The sequence below is a fragment of the Scomber japonicus genome, chromosome 19 (genome assembly GCF_027409825.1).
Source record: "Scomber japonicus isolate fScoJap1 chromosome 19, fScoJap1.pri, whole genome shotgun sequence".
Taxonomy (NCBI): domain Eukaryota; kingdom Metazoa; phylum Chordata; class Actinopteri; order Scombriformes; family Scombridae; genus Scomber; species Scomber japonicus.
Genome location: NC_070596.1, coordinates 31798687 through 31819550, shown reverse-complemented (window position 1 = coordinate 31819550; position 20864 = coordinate 31798687). Strand labels below are relative to the sequence as shown.

Here is a 20864-nt window from a genome sequence, read left to right as displayed (position 1 = left end):
ACTTCCAAACGTCCTGACATTTCTGAAATCTTCCGGTTTGATTAGCGTTTAGCTTTTAGCTCAGGTTAGCACCACAGAGCTGCTAGCATCGGTAGAGTCTCAGGATGTGTCCTCCCTGTCTACATCAGTCTGGTTGAACAGGACTCGGGTTGGTTTTCCTCCTTGGTTTGATTTGTTTGGGCAGATCTGAGCTCAGCAGTCGTACTCAGACCAACACAACCACACAGAGACCTTCAGAGGAAGTGGTCTCAGTTCATCTCCACCTGACTGACTACAGATCTGATCTGAACGGCCGGACTAACAAATGACGTACATGTGTCTTCTTGATATTCGTGTAGATTCGATCTCCTTACTGTGTTTTCAGTCTTGATTTTGAAGTGAAACTAAGTGGAGTTTACCACCTCGTCCGCTGACTCAGCCCAGAACAAACACCAGAGGTTTGAAACCCCCCAACCCCCCCCCCCCCCCGGTCTCATTTAGTTGAAATACGTTTCGCCTCTAAAAACCAATCAGATCAGATCTGAGAAGGAAAAGAATCGCTGACGTCCACACTAAGACCAGAACCTGTGACGACGGGTTAAAAAGGCTCCACTGATGTAAAAAGAGAATAAGAAGATAAATTTATGGAGGAACATTGAGAACAGATCACATGACCAGAGCAGGAACATCCAATCAAGGATTTACTCTACATCTAAAACACATCCATATTTTCTCAGGGATATTTTATTCTGCAAATGATTTTTTATTATTTTATTATTATTTTATACATTAATGTGTTTTGCTTGTAGTCTTTAATATCTCCAGTAGCAGTTAAAGGGGCATTTCCACAGTTTAGTTTTGCACTTCCATTAAGAAGCTGGATTAGTGAGGAGGAGGGATCCTAAAAGCCTCAGCAGACAGAGCCAGCAGAAACAACCACATCTTTCAAACTTAATCTTTTATGTTTTTACTATTTTTAATCAAATGTTTTTATTCTTTAGTGTGAGTAAAGAAGCTTTTTATCTTTCTATGAAGTCACTTGTAGCCGATTGATCAATACAAGCCCAGAAATGTAGCTTCTTCATTGTGTTGCTTTGTTATATTTATCTTAATGTCTGACATGTTTTATACTGACAAACCTCCATGAGCTGACCTGCTGTCACCCAGAGTCGGTTGTTGGAGGAACTAGAAGACTGTACCAGTGTTTCTGCATGTTTAGCCTGTTTACAGCAGATCAGAGTACTTTATATTACTGCTACTGTCTCCAAAGCAGATTATCCTCCAGGCAGCCTGAACACGGTCAAACATCTACATCATTTAGAGTTTTATGGAGATTTCTGCCTCCTTTCATCTTTAATGTGGTTGAATTAACCCTTTAAAATACATCAACTGAAACAGGATGACTTGTTGCTGATTACAGAAACATGACCCTTTAAACCAGCCACAGTCAAAATATGAACATAAATATAAAACATGATGTTCAAACCAAAGTGATATGAGTCCATGTGCTTTAGTCAAATTTAATGTGATTAAAATGAGAAAATAAACATATGAATAACCAACCAATGACCCAACATAAAGTAAAGCATTCAGTCTTACTTTTGGTACAAAATGGTCATTTCAAATGATATAAAACCAACAAAAATATAAAATATACATTTGAACAAATCTGATGCTGCTTTAAAACTAGTTGAACTGGTTTATTAATTGCTCATCTTACCAACTCTTATTAGTTAGTGATCCATAAGCAGAGACTGCCGGCTGCCTGGAATCACAGGTTTCATGTTTCAGGAGTTAAACCAAACAAAGATCCTTTAATAAAACGCTGCTGTTACATTAAAATGTTGGAGAACTGCTGCTGCTCTCGCTCAGCCTGCAGGTTCAGTTCTCATCAGTATTATTTATCTCTCAGCCCTGAATCCTAGTAAAGGTGACAGTGAGCGGAGGTCTGAGAGGAGGGTTAGGGTTCACAGAGACGCCACTGACACCATGCTGCTTATATCTGACACAACTTACACCTCATGTTTCCTCACAGCAATACACTGAGCTTTACTCTCTCACGTCTGATTGTACTGAATATTCTGTTTGTTTTATCACTTAAAAACATTTTCTTTATTTAAACAAAGCTGAAAGTGTTGCATATTAATAATAAACTATAAAACCTGATGTGGAAACATACTGTTGTGTTTACTTTACATTAGATTAACATTTTAAGATTTAACATTTTAAAAATCTATGTATATTCTCATTTGTCCAGGTCATAGTTATTTCTAAGCAACAATGATTCTAAGGCAACTGGACTTAGATTTGTCTGTGAAGACGTTTCGCCTCTTATCCAAGCGGCTTCATCAGTTCGTAACGCATCGGTCTGACTAGTCCTCACTAGTCTGACACACAGTGGAGGTAGACCCCGGTATTTATCCCTGCGGAAGTGACCGGCCAGCCATTTTCTGACAATAGTTTGTTAGTGGAGTTTCACCTGACTATTGTTTTGGTCTGTGAGTCATCCCCCGTGAACGACAGTCGTTAGGAGTTCACTGTCGTTCACGGGGGATGACTCACAGGGTTAGGAACAAACTATTGTCAGAAAATGGCTGGGCGGTCACTTCCGCAGGGATAAATACCTGGGTCTACCTCCACTGTGTGTCAGACTAGTGAGGACTAGTCAGACCGATGCGTTACGAACTGATGAAGCCGCTTGGATAAGAGGCGAAACGTCTTCATAGACAAATCTAAGTCCAATTGCCTTAGAATCATTGTTGCTTAGAAATAGCATTTTAAAAAGACTGCATATGCAAAAGGTTTCCAAAGTCACTCTGCAAACTATGAAATGAATCGTTAAATGATTTTCTAATTTATAAAAGCACAAAATGAACGATAATTACTATCAAACAGCTCGATGTGATCGTCACATGATTAATATGAATGAATTCATGAAGTCTTTGGGTTCAGAGCTTCCAGGCGTTTCTCATCATCAGAATAAAGTAAACGTCGCTGTCGATGGAGGCGCTGACTCCGCAGTAATAGTTGACGAACTCGTCTTTGGTCACCTGACGAAGAGAAGAAACCATGTTAGAAACGTTTAATCTCAGAAGAGAAACAGCAGAGAGAAGCTTTCAGAGCAGCTGATTCAGTTCCAACATGGAAACAGACAGGAGGGGAAAATAAGATGATGTATGTTTACTAGTTTCTACTTTTATCATTTCTATCAAAGTACAGACCGACCTCGAGCTTCAGAACAAGCAGCTGAACTAATGATGCCTAACGGAGGGGGTTAGGGTCCTGCTGCTCGCTGATGAGTTGATATGAAATGTGGTTCAGATATTTAAGTCTTTGCCTTTAGCGCCACCATGAGGTCAAACTTGTCACCTACACTGAAATATCCAAACGTGTGATTGACGTATTGTGACTGTTCATGTTCAGAGGAAGAGTCCGACTGACTGCTGTCATCCTGTCTGCTCCTGTAGCGCCACCATCTGGTCAAACCTGTTCACTTAATCCTTCATCCCATCAGCCTCTCATCACATTTACCTGACTGTCTTTACATGTTTCTCCTTTTCTGTTTGATTCTGTTGTATTTGTCTTTAACCCTCGTGTCGTCCTCCCGGGTCAAATTGACCCAGTCTGTTTTTACTTGTTAATTCTTTCCTTCCTCCTTCCTCCCTCCTTTCCTTCCTTACCTCCTTCTCTCTTTATTTCCTCCCTCCTTCCTTCTTTCCTCCCTCCTTTCCTTCCTTCTTTCTTCCTCCCTCCTTTCCTTCCTTACCTCCTTCTGTCTTTCTTTCCTCCCTCCTTCCTTCTTTCCTCCCTCCTTTCCTTCCTTCTTTCCTTCCCCCTTCCTTCCTTCCTTCCTTCTTCCTTCCCTCCTTCCTTCCTCCCTCCTTTCCTTCCCTTCCCTCCCTCCTTTCCTCCCTCCCTCCTTTCCTTCCTTCTCCCTCCCTCCCTCCCTTCCTTCCTTGACTCGAGGACAACAGGAGGGTTAAAATCAATAAGCGTGATAGTAAAGATGCTGATTGAGAGAATAAAGTTTAACATGAGTTTAATATCTGGATGGAAACAGTCAGTGTGTTTGTTTAAAGAGGAGAAACCCAGAAACAACTCTACAAAGAATAAAAACAGATTAAAAGCCAAAGTGTTGATCAACCTGCTTCATGAAGTCAGAACAGACAGAAGGAAGAGACACCCGACAGATGTTTACATGTTGAATGGTTCTCATGTCTCTTTCATTTCATATTTAAAGACACAAAAACCAAACAACACACTACACACACTCCTCAGGGGAAATGACTCTACAGACTTTTCTAGAATAGGAAACACCATGAGATGTGAAACTGTGCCACCAGCTGCACAGTGAGGTCGTTACCAGGCGTCACAGCTTCCAGGCGTTTCTCATCATCACTATAAAGTAGACGTCTGTATCGATGGACGCACTCACACCAGCGTAATAATTCATAAACTCGTCCTGGGTCACCTTCAGAGAGGAACACCAGCATCAACACACACTCACTTCACACAGGAGGCGCTGACCTTTGACCTTTGACCTGGATCAATCAACCCAACACTTCAAAATATTATAATAACTCATATTTCACATAGAACATCAGTACAGAGATTATTACATGATCCTTTAGCAGACGGTTCATAATGTTTCAGTGTGTGTGTGTGTGTGTGTGTGTGTGTGTGTGTGTGTGTGTGTGTGTGTGTGTGTGTGTGTGTGTGTGTGTGTAATGATTCCTCCTGTTCATACTGAGCATTAGATTAAAACTTAAGAGTAGGCTTCAAACGTTCCTTTGTGATAAAGCTTCTAGTTGGGGTTAAGGGTTCCAGCTCCTAGTTTATGCTGCTATAGGCTTAGACTGCCGGGGGACTCCCATGATGCACTGGGCTCCTCTCTCCTCCTCCCTCTCTCTCTCTATCCATCCATCTATCCTCTCTCCTCCTCCCTCTCTCTCTCTATCCATCCATCTATCCTCTCTCCTCCTCCCTCTCTCTCTCTATCCATCCATCTATCCTCTCTCCTCCTCCCTCTCTCTCTCTATCCATCCATCTATCCTCTCTCCTCCTCCCTCTCTCTCTCTATCCATCCATCTATCCTCTCTCCTCCTCCCTCTCTCTCTCTATCCATCCATCTAAACTTCTTCCCCGGAGTTGTCTGTGCTTTCTGGTCTCACAGGTAATCTGGGCCTGGAGACGTCCGGATGACTGATTCCAGTCCTGGACCTTCAATGTGCTTCTCTCTCCTCTCCTTCCTCTCTCCTCTCCTTCCTCTCTCTCCTCTCCTTCCTCTCCTTCCTCTCTCTCCTCTCCTTCCTCTCTCTCCTCTCCTTCCTCTCCTTCCTCTCTCCCCTCTCCTTCCTCTCTCCCCTTCCTCTCTCTCTATCTCCTCTTCCTGTTAAAGGGAGTTTTTTCTCTCCACTGTCACCAAGTGCTGCTCATGTGGGAATGTTGGGTCTCTTTAAATGAAACCTGAAGAGTTCGGTTTAGACCTGCTCTATGTGGAAAGAGCCTTCACATGACTCTGTTGGGATTTGGCGCTATACAAATAAAGATTGATTGATAGATCCTTCATCATGTTAACAGGAAGTGATGGAGGACTAAACCCACAGTCCTCCTTCTGTGGAAACATGGATTATAAAGTTGATGTGAAGCTAATATGAAGCTTCAGAGTCTGAATGAGTCAAATCTTCATCTTCTATGTTTCAACGTTACAGTGTCCATGTCTCCAGTGTTTCTTACCTTTCCGTCTTTGTCATACGGAGAGTCAAAGCTGTCCAGGAACTTCCTGAAGACCTGATCCTCGCTCCACTCCCCGTTCTGGTACTTGGGGTGGTACTTGGCGTTGTAAACCCCCTGCAGGTCCTCGATGGTGATCACTCCGTCGCCGGTCTTATCCAGCTTTCTGAACGCCTGCATCACCACCTCCTTCCTTGCCTTGGACATGGCTGGCTGCAGAGAACAGATGGATGGAGGTAAACAGCTGAAGTAATGATAATGTGATCAATCAATCAATCTTTATTTATAAAGCACCAAATCCCAACAGAGTCATGTGAAGACTCTTTCCACATAGAGCAGGTCTAAACCCAACTCTTCAGGTTTCATTTAAAGAGACCCAACATTCCCACATGAGCAGCACTTGGTGACAGTGGAGAGAAAAAACTCCCTTTAACAGGAAGAACCCTCAGAACCAGACTCAGAGTGGGAGAACATCTTTTAACAGGAAGAACCCTCAGAACCAGACTCAGAGTGGGAGAACATCTTTTAACAGGAAGAACCCTCAGAACCAGACTCAGAGTGGGAGAACATCTTTTAACAGGAAGAACCCTCAGAACCAGACTCAGAGTGGGAGAACATCTTTTAACAGGAAGAACCCTCAGAACCAGACTCAGAGTGGGAGAACATCTTTTAACAGGAAGAACCCTCAGAACCAGACTCAGAGTGGGAGAACCTGGACCTGGACCGGTCACAGTGTGAACATTTACCCTCAGAGTGATGAGGAACTCGTCGAAGTCGATGGATCCGCTGCCGTCTCGGTCGAAGTGCTGAAACAGAGTGAGAGCTTCCTGTTTGTCCATCATGATGCCGTAGTCGTTCAAACCCTTCAGGAACTCCTTCAGGTCCAGGGAGCGGTTCCTGTCATCGTCCATTATTTTGAAAACTCTGACAAACAGGAAGTATTAACACTCAGTCAGTGTCAGCTGTTAGGGTTATATAATGATTTAACCCTCCTGTTGTCCTCGAGTCAAGGAAGGAAGGGAGGAAGGAAGGAGGGAGGGAAAGAATGATGGAAGGGAGGACGAAAGAAGGAAAAGAGGAAGGAAGGAAAGACGGAAGGAAGGAAGGGAGGAAGGAAGGAAGGAAGGAATGATGGAAGGGAGAACGGAAAGATGGAATGATGGAAGGAAGGAAGGAAGGAGGGAAGGAATGATGGAAGGGAGGATGAAAGAAGGAAAGGAGGAAGGAAGGAAAGGAGGAAGGACGGAAAGACGGAAGGAAGGAATGATGGAAGGGAGGACGGAAAGACGCAAAGACGGAAGGATGGAAAGAAGTAAGTAAGGAAGGAAGGAAAGATGGAAGGAAGGAGGGAAGTAAAGAAGGAAGGTAGGGGGGAGGAAAGGAAAGAAGGAACAGTCAGAACAGACGGGGTCAATTTGACCCGGGAGGACGACACGAGGGTTAATAATAAACAGTCAGAAGATTAAATAATAAAACAGCCTTTAACTGAAACATCAGCACATTCACTTCCTGTAGAGTAACAGCAGCTCATGTTCTTATTCTGTTCTGGTTTCAGGATGTTTTACTTTCTCTTGTGAGTGAATAAAGTTTGATCTGAGCTGAGTTTGAGGGTTAGAGAGACGAGATGATATTTCTGAGGATTCATAGACATTAAACAGCTGAAGTGTGTTTGTCTCTTTAAATTCAAAGACCACACAGAGCCGGTAAAATAGAAGAAGAATGTTTGGACTCATTTATTCTGTGAGTTATGAGGCGCTGAGCAGTTTGAGATATGAGAGCAGAAAATGTAAATTCATACAAATATGAGACGATAAATTCACCTGCAGCAGGAAACTGAGTCTGATATTTAACTGTGTGTGTGTGTGTGTGTGTGTGTGTGTGTGTGTGTGTGTCTCACCTGCCCAGACCTTTGATCCCAGATGATCCTCTGGTCAAACACTGCAGTCTGAGTCTCTCCACCGGGTCGGCAGACTGTGACAGCTGCCGCTTAGCGTTCATCGCCATTTCTCTGTCGTGTCTCGACGTCCCCGCCATCACTGACATCATCAATAAAGGTTTTATTCAAATTAACATCTTCATTTATATTATAGTGATGTAGTATGCAGTATTATAGTGATGTAGTATGCAGTATTACAGTAAAAGTACTGCAGTATTATAGTGATGTAGTATGCAGTATTACAGTAAAAGTACTGCAGTATTATAGTGATGTAGTATGCAGTATTACAGTAAAAGTACTGCAGTATTATAGTGATGTAGTATGCAGTATTACAGTAAAAGTACTGCAGTATTATAGTGATGTAGTATGCAGTATTACAGTAAAAGTACTGCAGTATTATAGTGATGTAGTATGCAGTATTACAGTAAAAGTACTGCAGTATTATAGTGATGTAGTATGCAGTATTACAGTAAAAGTACTGCAGTATTATAGTGATGTAGTATGCAGTATTACAGTAAAAGTACTGCAGTATTATAGTGATGTAGTATGCAGTATTACAGTAAAAGTACTGCAGTATTATAGTGATGTAGTATGTAGTATTACAGTAAAAGTACTGCAGTATTATAGTGATGTAGTATGCAGTATTACAGTAAAAGTACTGCAGTATTATAGTGATGTAGTATGCAGTATTACAGTAAAAGTACTGCAGTATTATAGTGATGTAGTATGCAGTATTACAGTAAAAGTACTGCAGTATTATAGTGATGTAGTATGCAGTATTACAGTAAAAGTACTGCAGTATTATAGTGATGTAGTATGCAGTATTACAGTAAAAGTACTGCAGTATTATAGTGATGTAGTATGCAGTATTACAGTAAAAGTACTGCAGTATTATAGTGATGTAGTATGCAGTATTACAGTAAAAGTACTGCAGTATTATAGTGATGTAGTATGCAGTATTACAGTAAAAGTACTGCAGTATTATAGTGATGTAGTATGCAGTATTACAGTAAAAGTACTGCAGTATTATAGTGATGTAGTATGCAGTATTACAGTAAAAGTACTGCAGTATTATAGTGATGTAGTATGCAGTATTACAGTAAAAGTACTGCAGTATTATAGTGATGTAGTATGCAGTATTACAGTAAAAGTACTGCAGTATTATAGTGATGTAGTATGCAGTATTACAGTAAGGTGTTTAGTTAAAGTGGTTACATGTTGAAGCTGCTCCGCTTTTATGATGAAGGAAACAGGAAGAAGAAAACGTATTAAACTGTTTCTCTCACATAATAATAATAATAATAATAAAACTTATAATACTAGTACTACTAAATAATAGATCTAGTGTTAAAGCAGCAGACTCACCGACAGCAGCTGAGATGTTTTTATTTCCGGTTGGAAACAAACAAACAGCCCTTCCCCAAACTCTCCGTGGTTGCCATGGAGATACTGTTCCCTCCTCTGATTGGCTGCTGAGACGCCAGCTGACTGTAGAGGGATCAATTAAGTTTACCTTTAACATTTTATTTATTTGATTTATTTATGAATCTTTACCTTGGACAGAGCTGGTAAATGTGAGTATGTTTATTCATCCCTCACACACATGTTGAATATATTTATTTATTCATTAAAATTAGATATCGATAGTAAGTGAAGTAGTAGTTATTTTACTTTTATGGAATTATTAGGCTAAATATTATTTCTTGTTAGTATGTTTTTAGTTTGTTGGGTGTTTCCAGTATTGAATATATTTCCACACTAATGTTAATCTCTCTGTTATTGTGTGTTTTTACATGTATCGGACCTGAGCTGCTGTTTTAGCGCCATCTGCTGTTTAACCAGCAGATGGCGCTAAATGACTGATGAACTGCCTTCAAACTCAGAGAATAAACTCAGTATTATTCCATCTTAACACAGACTGCATCAGGTGTGTTTTCATGGCTGTCTGGTAGATCACTTCCTGTATATATATATCTGCTTAGATCCTGTAATAAAATGATCCAGAATGAGTTATTATCATTTTATTCTGTTTGCAGAGCAGACGTTGATGTCTGATGTTTGGCGGGCTGCTCTGTGTTAAAAACAATCTAACAGTATAAGGCCTTCAGCATAGCCACAAACACAATGGAAACAGTAATTACAGTGGATTTAGACTCTAATGATAATCACAATGCTGGTGTAACAGATATTTGCTGAAGTTCATATGTATACAACTGTTTGAGAAGAGATAAGAACAATAATGCTGCAGACCTCAGAAATTCATAAATGAATGAAGTTGCATCATGCATCCTGAAGAGGTCACTCTACTGTTACCTGAACTATCAATGGAGCAACAAGCACGCTGCAGACCTCAGCTGAGCAAACTGATTCTGAGAGGGATGCAAGCATGCAACCCAAAAGAACTACATATATTAGCAATTAACCCCAGCCAACCTTTTTTGTAAAAGATTTTTTTTTTGGCATGGACGCCTTTATTTATCAATAGACAGACAGGAAACGGGAGGGGGGGGGGGTGTGAAGGTGAGGGTAACATCATTAGACGGCTTAAACAGCCTGAGTTTTCATGTTTCTCAAATTACATGTGTTTCTGTTTTATATAAAGCACATTGAGTTGCCATTGTGTATGAAATGCACTATATAAATAAAACTGCCTTGCCTTGAGTTAGTTGAATATTAGCCACACCTGAGGAACCATAAAATGCAGTGAGAAAAATGCTTCCAATAATAATCTACATAAGAACCAACACCCGCCTTAAGTGAGACACCATTTTGTACACTAGAGCTCTTATCATTACTTCCTGGATGAAACACAAACATATCTTTACTTACCTGGCTTGGCCTGGCTTTTTCATAAAAGAGCATCTCAATAACAGTAATCACCTGCAAGTTTCGCATCAAATTTGAAGTGGAGACAGATTACAAAATAAATTGAAATGTTACTCTGTTATATTTAGTTTTGTGATTCACCATATAGTTAAAAATCTGTTAATTGTGCATCTGATCAACAAAAGAAACATGAACAACTTAGTTTTAGTTAACTAAATATCATTAGATTATATAAGAAGGGAATGCTTTTTTAAAACGTTTGTCTTGAATTTCTGAAGTCATTATTACTACTAGTTAAAATGAATCCTACATTAAGCTGTTATAGAATGAGAGGTAATGAGGATAGAAAACTCAGTCATAAAGTTTATTCATTAAGGTTGAATGATCAATCCACAGAGATTAGATGTTCTAACTTTTTATGGAGTCACAAATAAGGAAGCAGAAAGTATTAGAAGCCTGCGGTCAGACGTAAACTTCAGCCGACTGAATGCAACACACCAAACTCACAATATACATAAATATATAATATGATATGAAATCAGTAACACAGCTCTCAGGCTCTGTACATTTAGTCTGTTATAGAGATCTCTCTGTGTTTCTCTCTCTGTCATATTCACATCAGTTCAAACATGTTTGCTTCATCAATATATGGATTTACAGCTGATAATATAATCTCACTGTAAACAATAAGTAATGTTCATTCATTCATAAAACAGCATAACGAAGCATTCCTCAGTGAGCTGAAGAATTCACTGCATGAAGTCCATCAGATATCCGTCTGTCTTCCTTCTGAGTGCCTCAGACTGTTTCTGTGAAATCATGTGACTGCTCACCTGATAGGTGTGGACGGTGGCTGCTGATATAAAGCTCTGAGCTCTGACTCCTCTCTGCTCTTCCTCCTCAGCATATAGCTCCTCCTCAGAGCTTCAAGTCAACAACACAGGTAAGAAAACTTTGAAAGAAGAATCATGAAATACTTTCAGTGTCAGGATGTTAGGAAACAAATGCTGCAGGAAACTGAATATAATAACTTAATAAATTAATTGACACAGAATAATATCTGTTATATCTTTCACCGTATCATCTTACTTAATATAACCCGGACTTTGAAGTAATGTTAACTGTTTATTAGCACAGCAACACGCCTTCATAACACGAGGCTGATAACCACAACCTGGGGTCAAAGGCTGCCCATAATGCATTGGGTAATCCCCACTACAGAACTCATTGTAACCCAAAATACACATCTCCTCCTCTCTTACAATGGATGTACTACAAAAAATAACAAATGAGTGTCCACTCAAATTCTTTTGTCTTCACTATAACATAACACCAACAATCTTAATCTATGTGAACATTTGTTCATTCTCTTCATCTGCCCAAATAATTGTTTATTTACAACAACTTTCTCTTTTCTTTTTATTTCCTTTTTAAAAATGTTTTATTATGCTACCCTGGAGTGAGTGAGGGTAGACTGCCTCAGCCCCTGACTGTACCCATGGAGATTATTCTGGCCCGTTGACTTGGGTTTCTATCGAGCCTAATAACGCAGACGAACAGGAGGCCGCTGCTCTCTGGTGAGGTATCGACCTGGAGGAACATCAGTCTCTGTGTTCTCTTATGGAAAGTTCACTTCAGGTACTGATGCAATCATGATCCACATGCCTTCTCCAAACACTATCAGCAGTTTGAACTGTATATGATACTGGTCCAGATTGTGCAATAACAGTCGCAGGAACCAATTTAGGCTCAACTCTGTAGTTCCTGGCTAGCACAGATTCTTTTAGCTATCTCTTCAATCTGTTTGTCCATATTTGGCCACCAAAAATAGATTCTCGCTATTTCCTTCATTCTCACTATTCCACTGTGTTCTGTAGAACAGAGAGGAGGAATAAAGTAGTAGTATTCCTGCAGTAGAACAGAGAGGAGGAATAAAGTAGTAGTATTCCTGTAGAACAGAGAGGAGGAATAAAGTAGTAGTATTCCTGTAGAACAGAGAGGAGGAATAAAGTAGTAGTATTCCTGTAGAACAGAGAGGAGGAATAAAGTAGTAGTATTCCTGCAGTAGAACAGAGAGGAGGAATAAAGTAGTAGTATTCCTGTAGAACAGAGAGGAGGAATAAAGTAGTAGTATTCCTGTAGAACAGAGAGGAGGAATAAAGTAGTAGTATTCCTGCAGTAGAACAGAGAGGAGGAATAAAGTAGTAGTATTCCTGTAGAACAGAGAGGAGGAATAAAGTAGTAGTATTCCTGTAGAACAGAGAGGAGGAATAAAGTAGTAGTATTCCTGTAGAACAGAGAGGAGGAATAAAGTAGTAGTATTCCTGCAGTAGAACAGAGAGGAGGAATAAAGTAGTAGTATTCCTGCAGTAGAACAGAGAGGAGGAATAAAGTAGTAGTATTCCTGCAGTAGAACAGAGAGGAGGAATAAAGTAGTAGTATTCCTGCAGTAGAATAGAGAGGAGGAATAAAGTAGTAGTATTCCTGCAGTAGAACAGAGAGGAGGAATAAAGTAGTAGTATTCCTACAGTAGAACAGAGAGGAGAAATAAAGTAGTAGTATTCCTGTAGTAGAACAGAGAGGAGGAATAAAGTAGTAGTATTCCTGCAGTAGAACAGAGAGGAGGAATAAAGTAGTAGTATTCCTGTAGAACAGAGAGGAGGAATAAAGTAGTAGTATTCCTGTAGAACAGAGAGGAGGAATAAAGTAGTAGTATTCCTGTAGAACAGAGAGGAGGAATAAAGTAGTAGTATTCCTGCAGTAGAACAGAGAGGAGGAATAAAGTAGTAGTATTCCTGTAGAACAGAGAGGAGGAATAAAGTAGTAGTATTCCTGTAGAACAGAGAGGAGGAATAAAGTAGTAGTATTCCTGTAGAACAGAGAGGAGGAATAAAGTAGTAGTATTCCTGCAGTAGAACAGAGAGGAGGAATAAAGTAGTAGTATTCCTGCAGTAGAACAGAGAGGAGGAATAAAGTAGTAGTATTCCTGCAGTAGAATAGAGAGGAGGAATAAAGTAGTAGTATTCCTGTAGTAGAACAGAGAGGAGGAATAAAGTAGTAGTATTCCTGCAGTAGAACAGAGAGGAGGAATAAAGTAGTAGTATTCCTGCAGTAGAACAGAGAGGAGAAATAAAGTAGTAGTATTCCTGCAGTAGAACAGAGAGGAGGAATAAAGTAGTAGTATTCCTGTAGAACAGAGAGGAGGAATAAAGTAGTAGTATTCCTGTAGAACAGAGAGGAGGAATAAAGTAGTAGTATTCCTGCAGTAGAACAGAGAGGAGGAATAAAGTAGTAGTATTCCTGTAGTAGAACAGAGAGGAGGAATAAAGTAGTAGTATTCCTGTAGAACAGAGAGGAGGAATAAAGTAGTAGTATTCCTGTAGTAGAACAGAGAGGAGGAATAAAGTAGTAGTATTCCTGCAGTAGAACAGAGAGGAGGAATAAAGTAGTAGTATTCCTGTAGAACAGAGAGGAGGAATAAAGTAGTAGTATTCCTGTAGAACAGAGAGGAGGAATAAAGTAGTAGTATTCCTGCAGTAGAACAGAGAGGAGGAATAAAGTAGTAGTATTCCTGTAGTAGAACAGAGAGGAGGAATAAAGTAGTAGTATTCCTGTAGTAGAACAGAGAGGAGGAATAAAGTAGTATTATTCCTGCAGTAGAACAGAGAGGAGGAATAAAGTAGTAGTATTCCTGCAGTAGAACAGAGAGGAGGAATAAAGTAGTAGTGTTCTTGTAGAACAGAGAGGAGGAATAAAGTAGTAGTATTCCTGTAGTAGAACAGAGAGGAGGAATAAAGTAGTAGTATTCCTGCAGTAGAACAGAGAGGAGGAATAAAGTAGTAGTATTCCTGCAGTAGAACAGAGAGGAGGAATAAAGTAGTAGTATTCCTGCAGCAGAACAGAGAGGAGGAATAAAGTAGTAGTATTCCTGCAGTAGAACAGAAAGGAGGAATAAAGTAGTAGTATTCCTGCAGTAGAACAGAGAGGAGGAATAAATTAGTAGTATTCCTGCAGCAGAACAGAGAGGAGGAATAAAGTAGTAGTATTCCTGCAGTAGAACAGAGAGGAGGAATAAAGTAGTAGTATTCCTGTAGAACAGAGAGGAGGAATAAAGTAGTAGTATTCCTGTAGAACAGAGAGGAGGAATAAAGTAATAGTATTCCTGCAGTAGAATAGAGAGGAGGAATAAAGTAGTAGTATTCCTGCAGTAGAACAGAGAGGAGGAATAAAGTAGTAGTATTCCTGCAGTAGAACAGACAGGAGGAATAAAGTAGTAGTATTCCTGCAGTAGAACAAAGAGGAGGAATAAAGTAGTAGTATTCCTGCAGTAGAACAGAGAGGAGGAATAAAGTAGTAGTATTCCTGTAGAACAGAGAGGAGGAATAAAGTAGTAGTATTCCTGCAGTAGAACAGAGAGGAGGAATAAAGAAGTAGTATTCCTGTAGAACAGAGAGGAGGAATAAAGTAGTAGTATTCCTGCAGTAGAACAGAGAGGAGGAATAAAGTAGTAGTATTCCTGTAGAACAGAGAGGAGGAATAAAGTAGTAGTATTCCTGTAGAACAGAGAGGAGGAGTAAAGTAGTAGTATTCCTGTAGAACAGAGAGGAGGAATAAAGTAGTAGTATTCCTGCAGTAGAACAGAGAGGAGGAATAAAGTAGTAGTATTCCTGCAGCAGAACAGAGAGGAGGAATAAAGTAGTAGTATTCCTGCAGTAGAACAGAGAGGAGGAATAAAGTAGTAGTATTCCTGTAGAACAGAGAGGAGGAATAAAGTAGTAGTATTCCTGTAGAACAGAGAGGAGGAATAAAGTAGTAGTATTCCTGCAGTAGAACAGAGAGGAGGAATAAAGTAGTAGTATTCCTGCAGTAGAATAGAGAGGAGGAATAAAGTAGTAGTATTCCTGTAGTAGAACAGAGAGGAGGAATAAAGTAGTAGTATTCCTGCAGTAGAACAGAGAGGAGGAATAAAGTAGTAGTATTCCTGTAGAACAGAGAGGAGGAATAAAGTAGTAGTATTCCTGCAGTAGAACAGAGAGGAGGAGTGAAGTAGTAGTATTCCTGTAGAACAGAGAGGAGGAATAAAGTAGTAGTATTCCTGCAGTAGAACAGAGAGGAGGAATAAAGTAGTAGTATTCCTGCAGTAGAACAGAGAGGAGGAATAAAGTAGTATTATTCCTGCAGTAGAACAGAGAGGAGGAAAAAATTAGTAGTATTCCTGCAGTAGAACAGAGAGGAGGAATAAAGTGGTAGTATTCTTACAGTAGAACAGAGAGGAGGAATAAATTAGTAGTATTCCTGCAGTAGAACAGAGAGGAGGAATAAAGTAGTAGTATTCCTGCAGTAGAACAGAGAGGAGGAATAAAGTAGTAATATTCTTGTAGAACAGAGAGGAGGAATAAAGTAGTAGTATTCCTGTAGAACAGAGAGGAGGAATAAAGTAGTAGTATTCTTGCAGTAGAACAGAGAGGAGGAATAAAGTAGTAGTATTCCTGTAGTAGAACAGAGAGGAGGAATAAAGTAGTAGTATTCCTGTAGAACAGAGAGGAGGAATAAAGTAGTAGTATTCCTGCAGTAGAACAGAAAGGAGGAATAAAGTAGTAGTATTCCTGCAGTAGAACAGAGAGGAGGAATAAAGTAGTAGTATTCCTGCAGCAGAACAGAGAGGAGGAATAAAGTAGTAGTATTCCTGCAGTAGAACAGAGAGGAGGAATAAAGTAGTAGTATTCCTGCAGTAGAACAGAGAGGAGGAATAAAGTAGTAGTATTCCTGCAGTAGAACAGAGAGGAGGAATAAAGTAGTAGTATTCCTGCAGTAGAACAGAGAGGAGGAATAAAGTAGTAGTATTCCTGCAGTAGAACAAAGAGGAGGAATAAAGTAGTAGTATTCCTGCAGTAGAACAGAGAGGAGGAATAAAGTAGTAGTATTCCTGCAGTAGAACAGAGAGGAGGAATAAAGTAGTAGTATTCCTGTAGAACAGAGAGGAGGAATAAAGTAGTAGTATTCCTGTAGTAGAACAGAGAGGAGGAATACAGTAGTAGTATTCCTGTAGAACAGAGAGGAGGAATAAAGTAGTAGTATTCCTGCAGTAGAACAGAGAGGAGGAATAAAGTAGTAGTATTCCTGCAGTAGAACAGAGAGGAGGAATAAAGTAGTAGTATTCCTGCAGTAGAACAGAGAGGAGGAATAAAGTAGTAGTATTCCTGTAGAACAGAGAGGAGGAATAAAGTAGTAGTATTCCTGTAGAACAGAGAGGAGGAATAAAGTAGTAGTATTCCTGCAGAACAGAGAGGAGGAATAAAGTAGTAGTATTCCTGTAGAACAGAGAGGAGGAATAAAGTAGTAGTATTCCTGTAGAACAGAGAGGAGGAATAAAGTAGTAGTATTCCTGCAGTAGATCAGAGAGGAGGAATAAAGTAGTAGTATTCCTGCAGTAGAACAGAGAGGAGGAATAAAGTAGTAGTATTCCTGTAGTAGAACAGAGAGGAGGAATAAAGTAGTAGTATTCCTGCAGTAGAACAGAGAGGAGGAATAAAGTAGTAGTATTCCTGCAGTAGAACAGAGAGGAGGAATAAAGTAGTAGTATTCTTGCAGTAGAACAGAGAGGAGGAATAAAGTAGTAGTATTCCTGCAGCAGAACGTAGCGATGGAGGACTTGAAACAGCGTCATGCAATTGTCAGCTCATGATAGCGCTACCCAGAGGAACCAAGTTACATTTAATTTACTGAAACACAAAGTCAAATGAATCTGGAGACAAACCTGTATGTATCTGCATATTATCAAACCTGTTCACAGTGTATGGACTCCATCAATAACCACCGCTGTGTGTAATGACAGCTGAACTGGCTGTTGGAGACTCTCACTGGTGAAATACAACCAGTGAAGTTCATTCATTTATTTGATTGGCAGGTTTACAGGCTTGGAGGGATTGATTCAGGGTGTGCACCTTGCTCCACTGTGACTGAGATTTATAAAACAACCATATTCAACCACCTCTTCAGCAGATCCTTCTCTCTCACACAGTGTACTCATAATTTAGTGGTTAATGAGACAAAACTGTCTGTGTTACACCCAGAAAAGGGAAAATATCAATGAAAACGCTCGGACACTAGGCTTCCTTTCTTCATTGAGAGTGTATTTGTTCAAAAAGTGTACAAAGTTACACAATTCTGCAACATGAATATAACCATGTAAAGAGATATCTACTGTTAATTTCACAGTCAGTTTTCCACTCTAATCTTCCTTATTTAACATGTAAACTCAAATATAACAAATGATGTAAGCTAAATCATTGCTTAGATTAATAAAAATTTAACGAAATTTTACTTTACACTGTGATTTCTCTCAGAAGTCATGTGTGATATTTGAGTATCTGTAGGAAGGAATCAGGTCACAGCCAGTGTGGACAGGAGGAATGATTACACACACCAATAACTTCCAATGTGCACACTGCATGTGATGCTAATGTGGACTTGAACAAAGTAAACTAAACCCATATAGAGACTCTTTGGTCAGTTTGTCCCATCATGGAATGATTTTTTACAGGCTCACTGTAACATGAAGCCTCATTCAAATACTCACATATTATAGAAAACAGAGCAAATGTGTCAGTGGACATTTACATTCAGTAGCAACATTTAGAGACTTTGCAGACTCCTTAATGAGCAACATGTCCTCATGATGTTGATATAAAAGCTTCATCCAGGCAGCATGACATTTCCTTCAGAACATATCTGCTGTTTCCATTTAGCAGCAAACAAAGATCATTTCTAGGAGACGTTGTTGGCCGAGCGGCTCATTGCTCAAAATGTGCAGCACTGAAACTTTCTCCAGCAGCTTCTTCACACCTTTATTTCACTTTATGATAGTTTTTCATTTTGTCCCACACAGATACCAACACACCTGTTTCATCCTTAGCGTGTGGAGTCTCTCTGTCAGACAGCAGCATGGCACAGTGGTGAGTAACATTACCATAAATAAATAATGTGTGTGTGTGTGTGTGTGTGTGTGTGTGTGTGTGTGTGTGTATCAGGGACAATATGGAGTTCAGTATTTTGCCAAAAGATCAAAGAACCAAACTCAGACACATACACCACAATACTATTCAATATCAGAGTAAACAGACAGTAATTAGATGTGATGATGGACTCATTTCCTTACTATCAGCTGATGCAGTGAGTGTTGCTGCTCAGGTTTCTGTAGCAGCTGGATGTAAATATGAGTTAGTTTGGAGGCTGATGGATCTCAGTGTTTCTGTTGAACTGTGATGAGCTTCATCATGTCAGCAGCTGAGATTGTTGGTAGAGGTTCAACCACTGAGCTCACACCTGAGACACTTTGACTCTTATTCAAATCAACAATTATAACACTTAATTTTATTTTTATTTACTTTATTTCATATGTCTTTTAACTACAAATAGATAACAATGACTGATCTACATTAAGAGAAGGATATTCATCTGTACATAAAGTTTATATGTGTATTAAACTTTTTTCTATTTTTTCTTTCCAACCAGTAACGCCTCATCCAGATACCAGGACATCATCTCCAAAAGTACTCAGATCTCTTCAGGATCTCCTGCTGTCTACCAGCTGAGACCAAAGGAAGAGAAGACTGAACGTTTGACAAGAAAAACTGTTGGAGAGAAAAACCTGAACAAGACAAACAGAACCATCTTACTTGTAGGTGAAACAGGAACAGGAAAATCTACTCTGATCAACACTCTGGTCAACTACACCATGGGAGTGAAGTTTAAGGACAACATCTGGTTTGAGATCGTAGAAGATGAGAAGAGAAGTCAGAAAGTGAGTCAGACATCAGATGTGATCGTGTACGAGATCTTTGGTTATGAAGGTAAAACTCTGCCCTACTCTCTGACCATCATCGATACTCCTGGATATGGAAACACCAGAGGGATCGAGTATGATGTCATCGTTAGTGAAAGATTATTGGACTTGTTCAGCTCAGACGATGGAGTTCATGAACTTTCTGCAGTGGGTCTGGTGCTGAAGGCGAGTGAGAATCGAGTGAATGATCGACTGAAGAACATCTTTAATTCAGTGACGTCTCTGTTTGGGAAAAACATTAAGGAGAACATCATACCTCTCATTACACACTCTAATGGATTAAGACCTAAAAATGTTCTGGAAGCTCTTGAAGCTGCAAACATTCAATGTGTCAAAGATGAAGAGAATGAAACTGTTCACTTCCTGTTTGATAACTGCCAGAAAACAGAGAGAACAAAGAAAAGCAAGGTTCCTTTAGAGAATGCATGGAAGACAACAGAGGCAGGAATGGAACAATTCACAGACTTCCTGATTGAGAAGATGAAAGGGAGAAGAGACACAGAGAAGGTGGAGAAGCCGGAGGAGACAAAGAGTCGACAGGAGGAAGGTTAGTAGACAACAAGATCTACACTGTTCATACAAATGTTTAAACATCACAAACATTATTTCATTATAATCCTTTTAATTACAATGTTGATGTAAAATGTCCATCAGAAAAGAATTGAATCTTCTCTTAAATGTCAGGTGTGTGATTGCGAGAAACAGGAGCTCTGTTGCTGTTTGTTCTTGTAGTTGAATGTTTAATTCTGGACGTCTGGTCACTGTTCAGATTACAGAGGAATCATTAGTTGATCCACATCAGTCAAAGCAGAGCCACAATCTGTCTCACAGTAACAGCAGCTGTTGCTTTTCTTCTTATCAATACTCTGTTTTTACATCACTTCCTGTCATAGTTGAGCCTCTTTTCTGCTCTCAGCTTCAGTCATCAGATCAAAACACAGCATCAGTGTGTTCAGCTGCACTTCAGTAACCAAGAAACAAGAAGCACACAGCTGCTTTCAGTAGTTAACATTTCCTCATGATGTTGATATAAAAGCTTCATCCAGGCAGCATGACATTTCCTTCAGAACATATCTGCTGTTTCCATTTAGCAGCAAACAAAGATCATTTCTAGGAGACGTTGTTGGCCGAGCGGCTCATTGCTCAAAATGTGCAGCACTGAAACTTTCTCCAGCAGCTTCTTCACACCTTTATTTCACTTTATGATAGTTTTTCATTTTGTCCCACACAGATACCAACACACCTGTTTCATCCTCAGCGTGTGGAGTCTCTCTGTCAGACAGCAGCATGGAGCAGTGGTGAGTAACATTACCACAAATAACTATTAAAATACTGTTAGAAAATGTGTGTGTGTGTTCATTGTGTTATGAAATGATCCTGCAGAAACAGATATTATCAGCAGTAGACAGACATAGACAGCCTGTAGTTTTTTTCTTTCATGTACTGTAAAGGAAAGTCAGAATATTCTACAGCACCAGAATGTCTCATAGCAGTCTTCGTTAAATGAGGATGTGGAAACCTTAATAGTAATGATGGATATCTAGG

General features: G+C 39.7%; 2 protein-coding genes across 2 annotated transcripts; one reads left to right on the top strand and one right to left on the bottom strand.

The window, feature by feature from the left end:
- Positions 1–4348: 4348 nt before the first annotated feature.
- On the bottom strand, positions 4349–7746 carry LOC128380772 (calcyphosin-like protein). Its single transcript, XM_053340671.1, has 4 exons — positions 7610–7746; positions 6459–6636; positions 5716–5925; positions 4349–4450 (listed from the first exon to the last, which is right to left on the bottom strand). The coding sequence occupies exons 1-4, from the start codon at positions 7744–7746 to the stop codon at positions 4349–4351; spliced, it is 627 nt and encodes a 208-aa protein (XP_053196646.1).
- Positions 7747–10800: 3054 nt separating this feature from the next.
- LOC128379950 (uncharacterized) lies at positions 10801–20621 on the top strand. The gene is made up of 5 exons (XM_053339588.1): positions 10801–10807; positions 11379–11417; positions 18363–18429; positions 18989–19866; positions 20551–20621. Exons 1-5 carry the CDS (start codon positions 10801–10803, stop codon positions 20619–20621), a joined length of 1062 nt encoding a protein of 353 aa, XP_053195563.1.
- The last annotated feature ends 243 nt before the right edge of the window (positions 20622–20864 follow it).

Coding starts and splice junctions, on each gene's coding strand:
- LOC128380772 (XM_053340671.1), bottom strand. CDS start 7,746: ATGGCGGGGACGTCGAGACACGACAGAGAAATGGCGATGAACGCTAAG. Junction 6,637..7,609: donor GGGATCAAAGGTCTGGGCAG/GTGAGACACACA, acceptor CCTGTTTGTCAG/AGTTTTCAAAATAATGGACG. Junction 5,926..6,458: donor AGTTCCTCATCACTCTGAGG/GTAAATGTTCAC, acceptor TGTTCTCTGCAG/CCAGCCATGTCCAAGGCAAG.
- LOC128379950 (XM_053339588.1), top strand. Junction 11,418..18,362: donor GCTTCAAGTCAACAACACAG/GTAAGAAAACTT, acceptor TGTCCCACACAG/ATACCAACACACCTGTTTCA. Junction 19,867..20,550: donor AAAGAGTCGACAGGAGGAAG/GTTAGTAGACAA, acceptor TGTCCCACACAG/ATACCAACACACCTGTTTCA.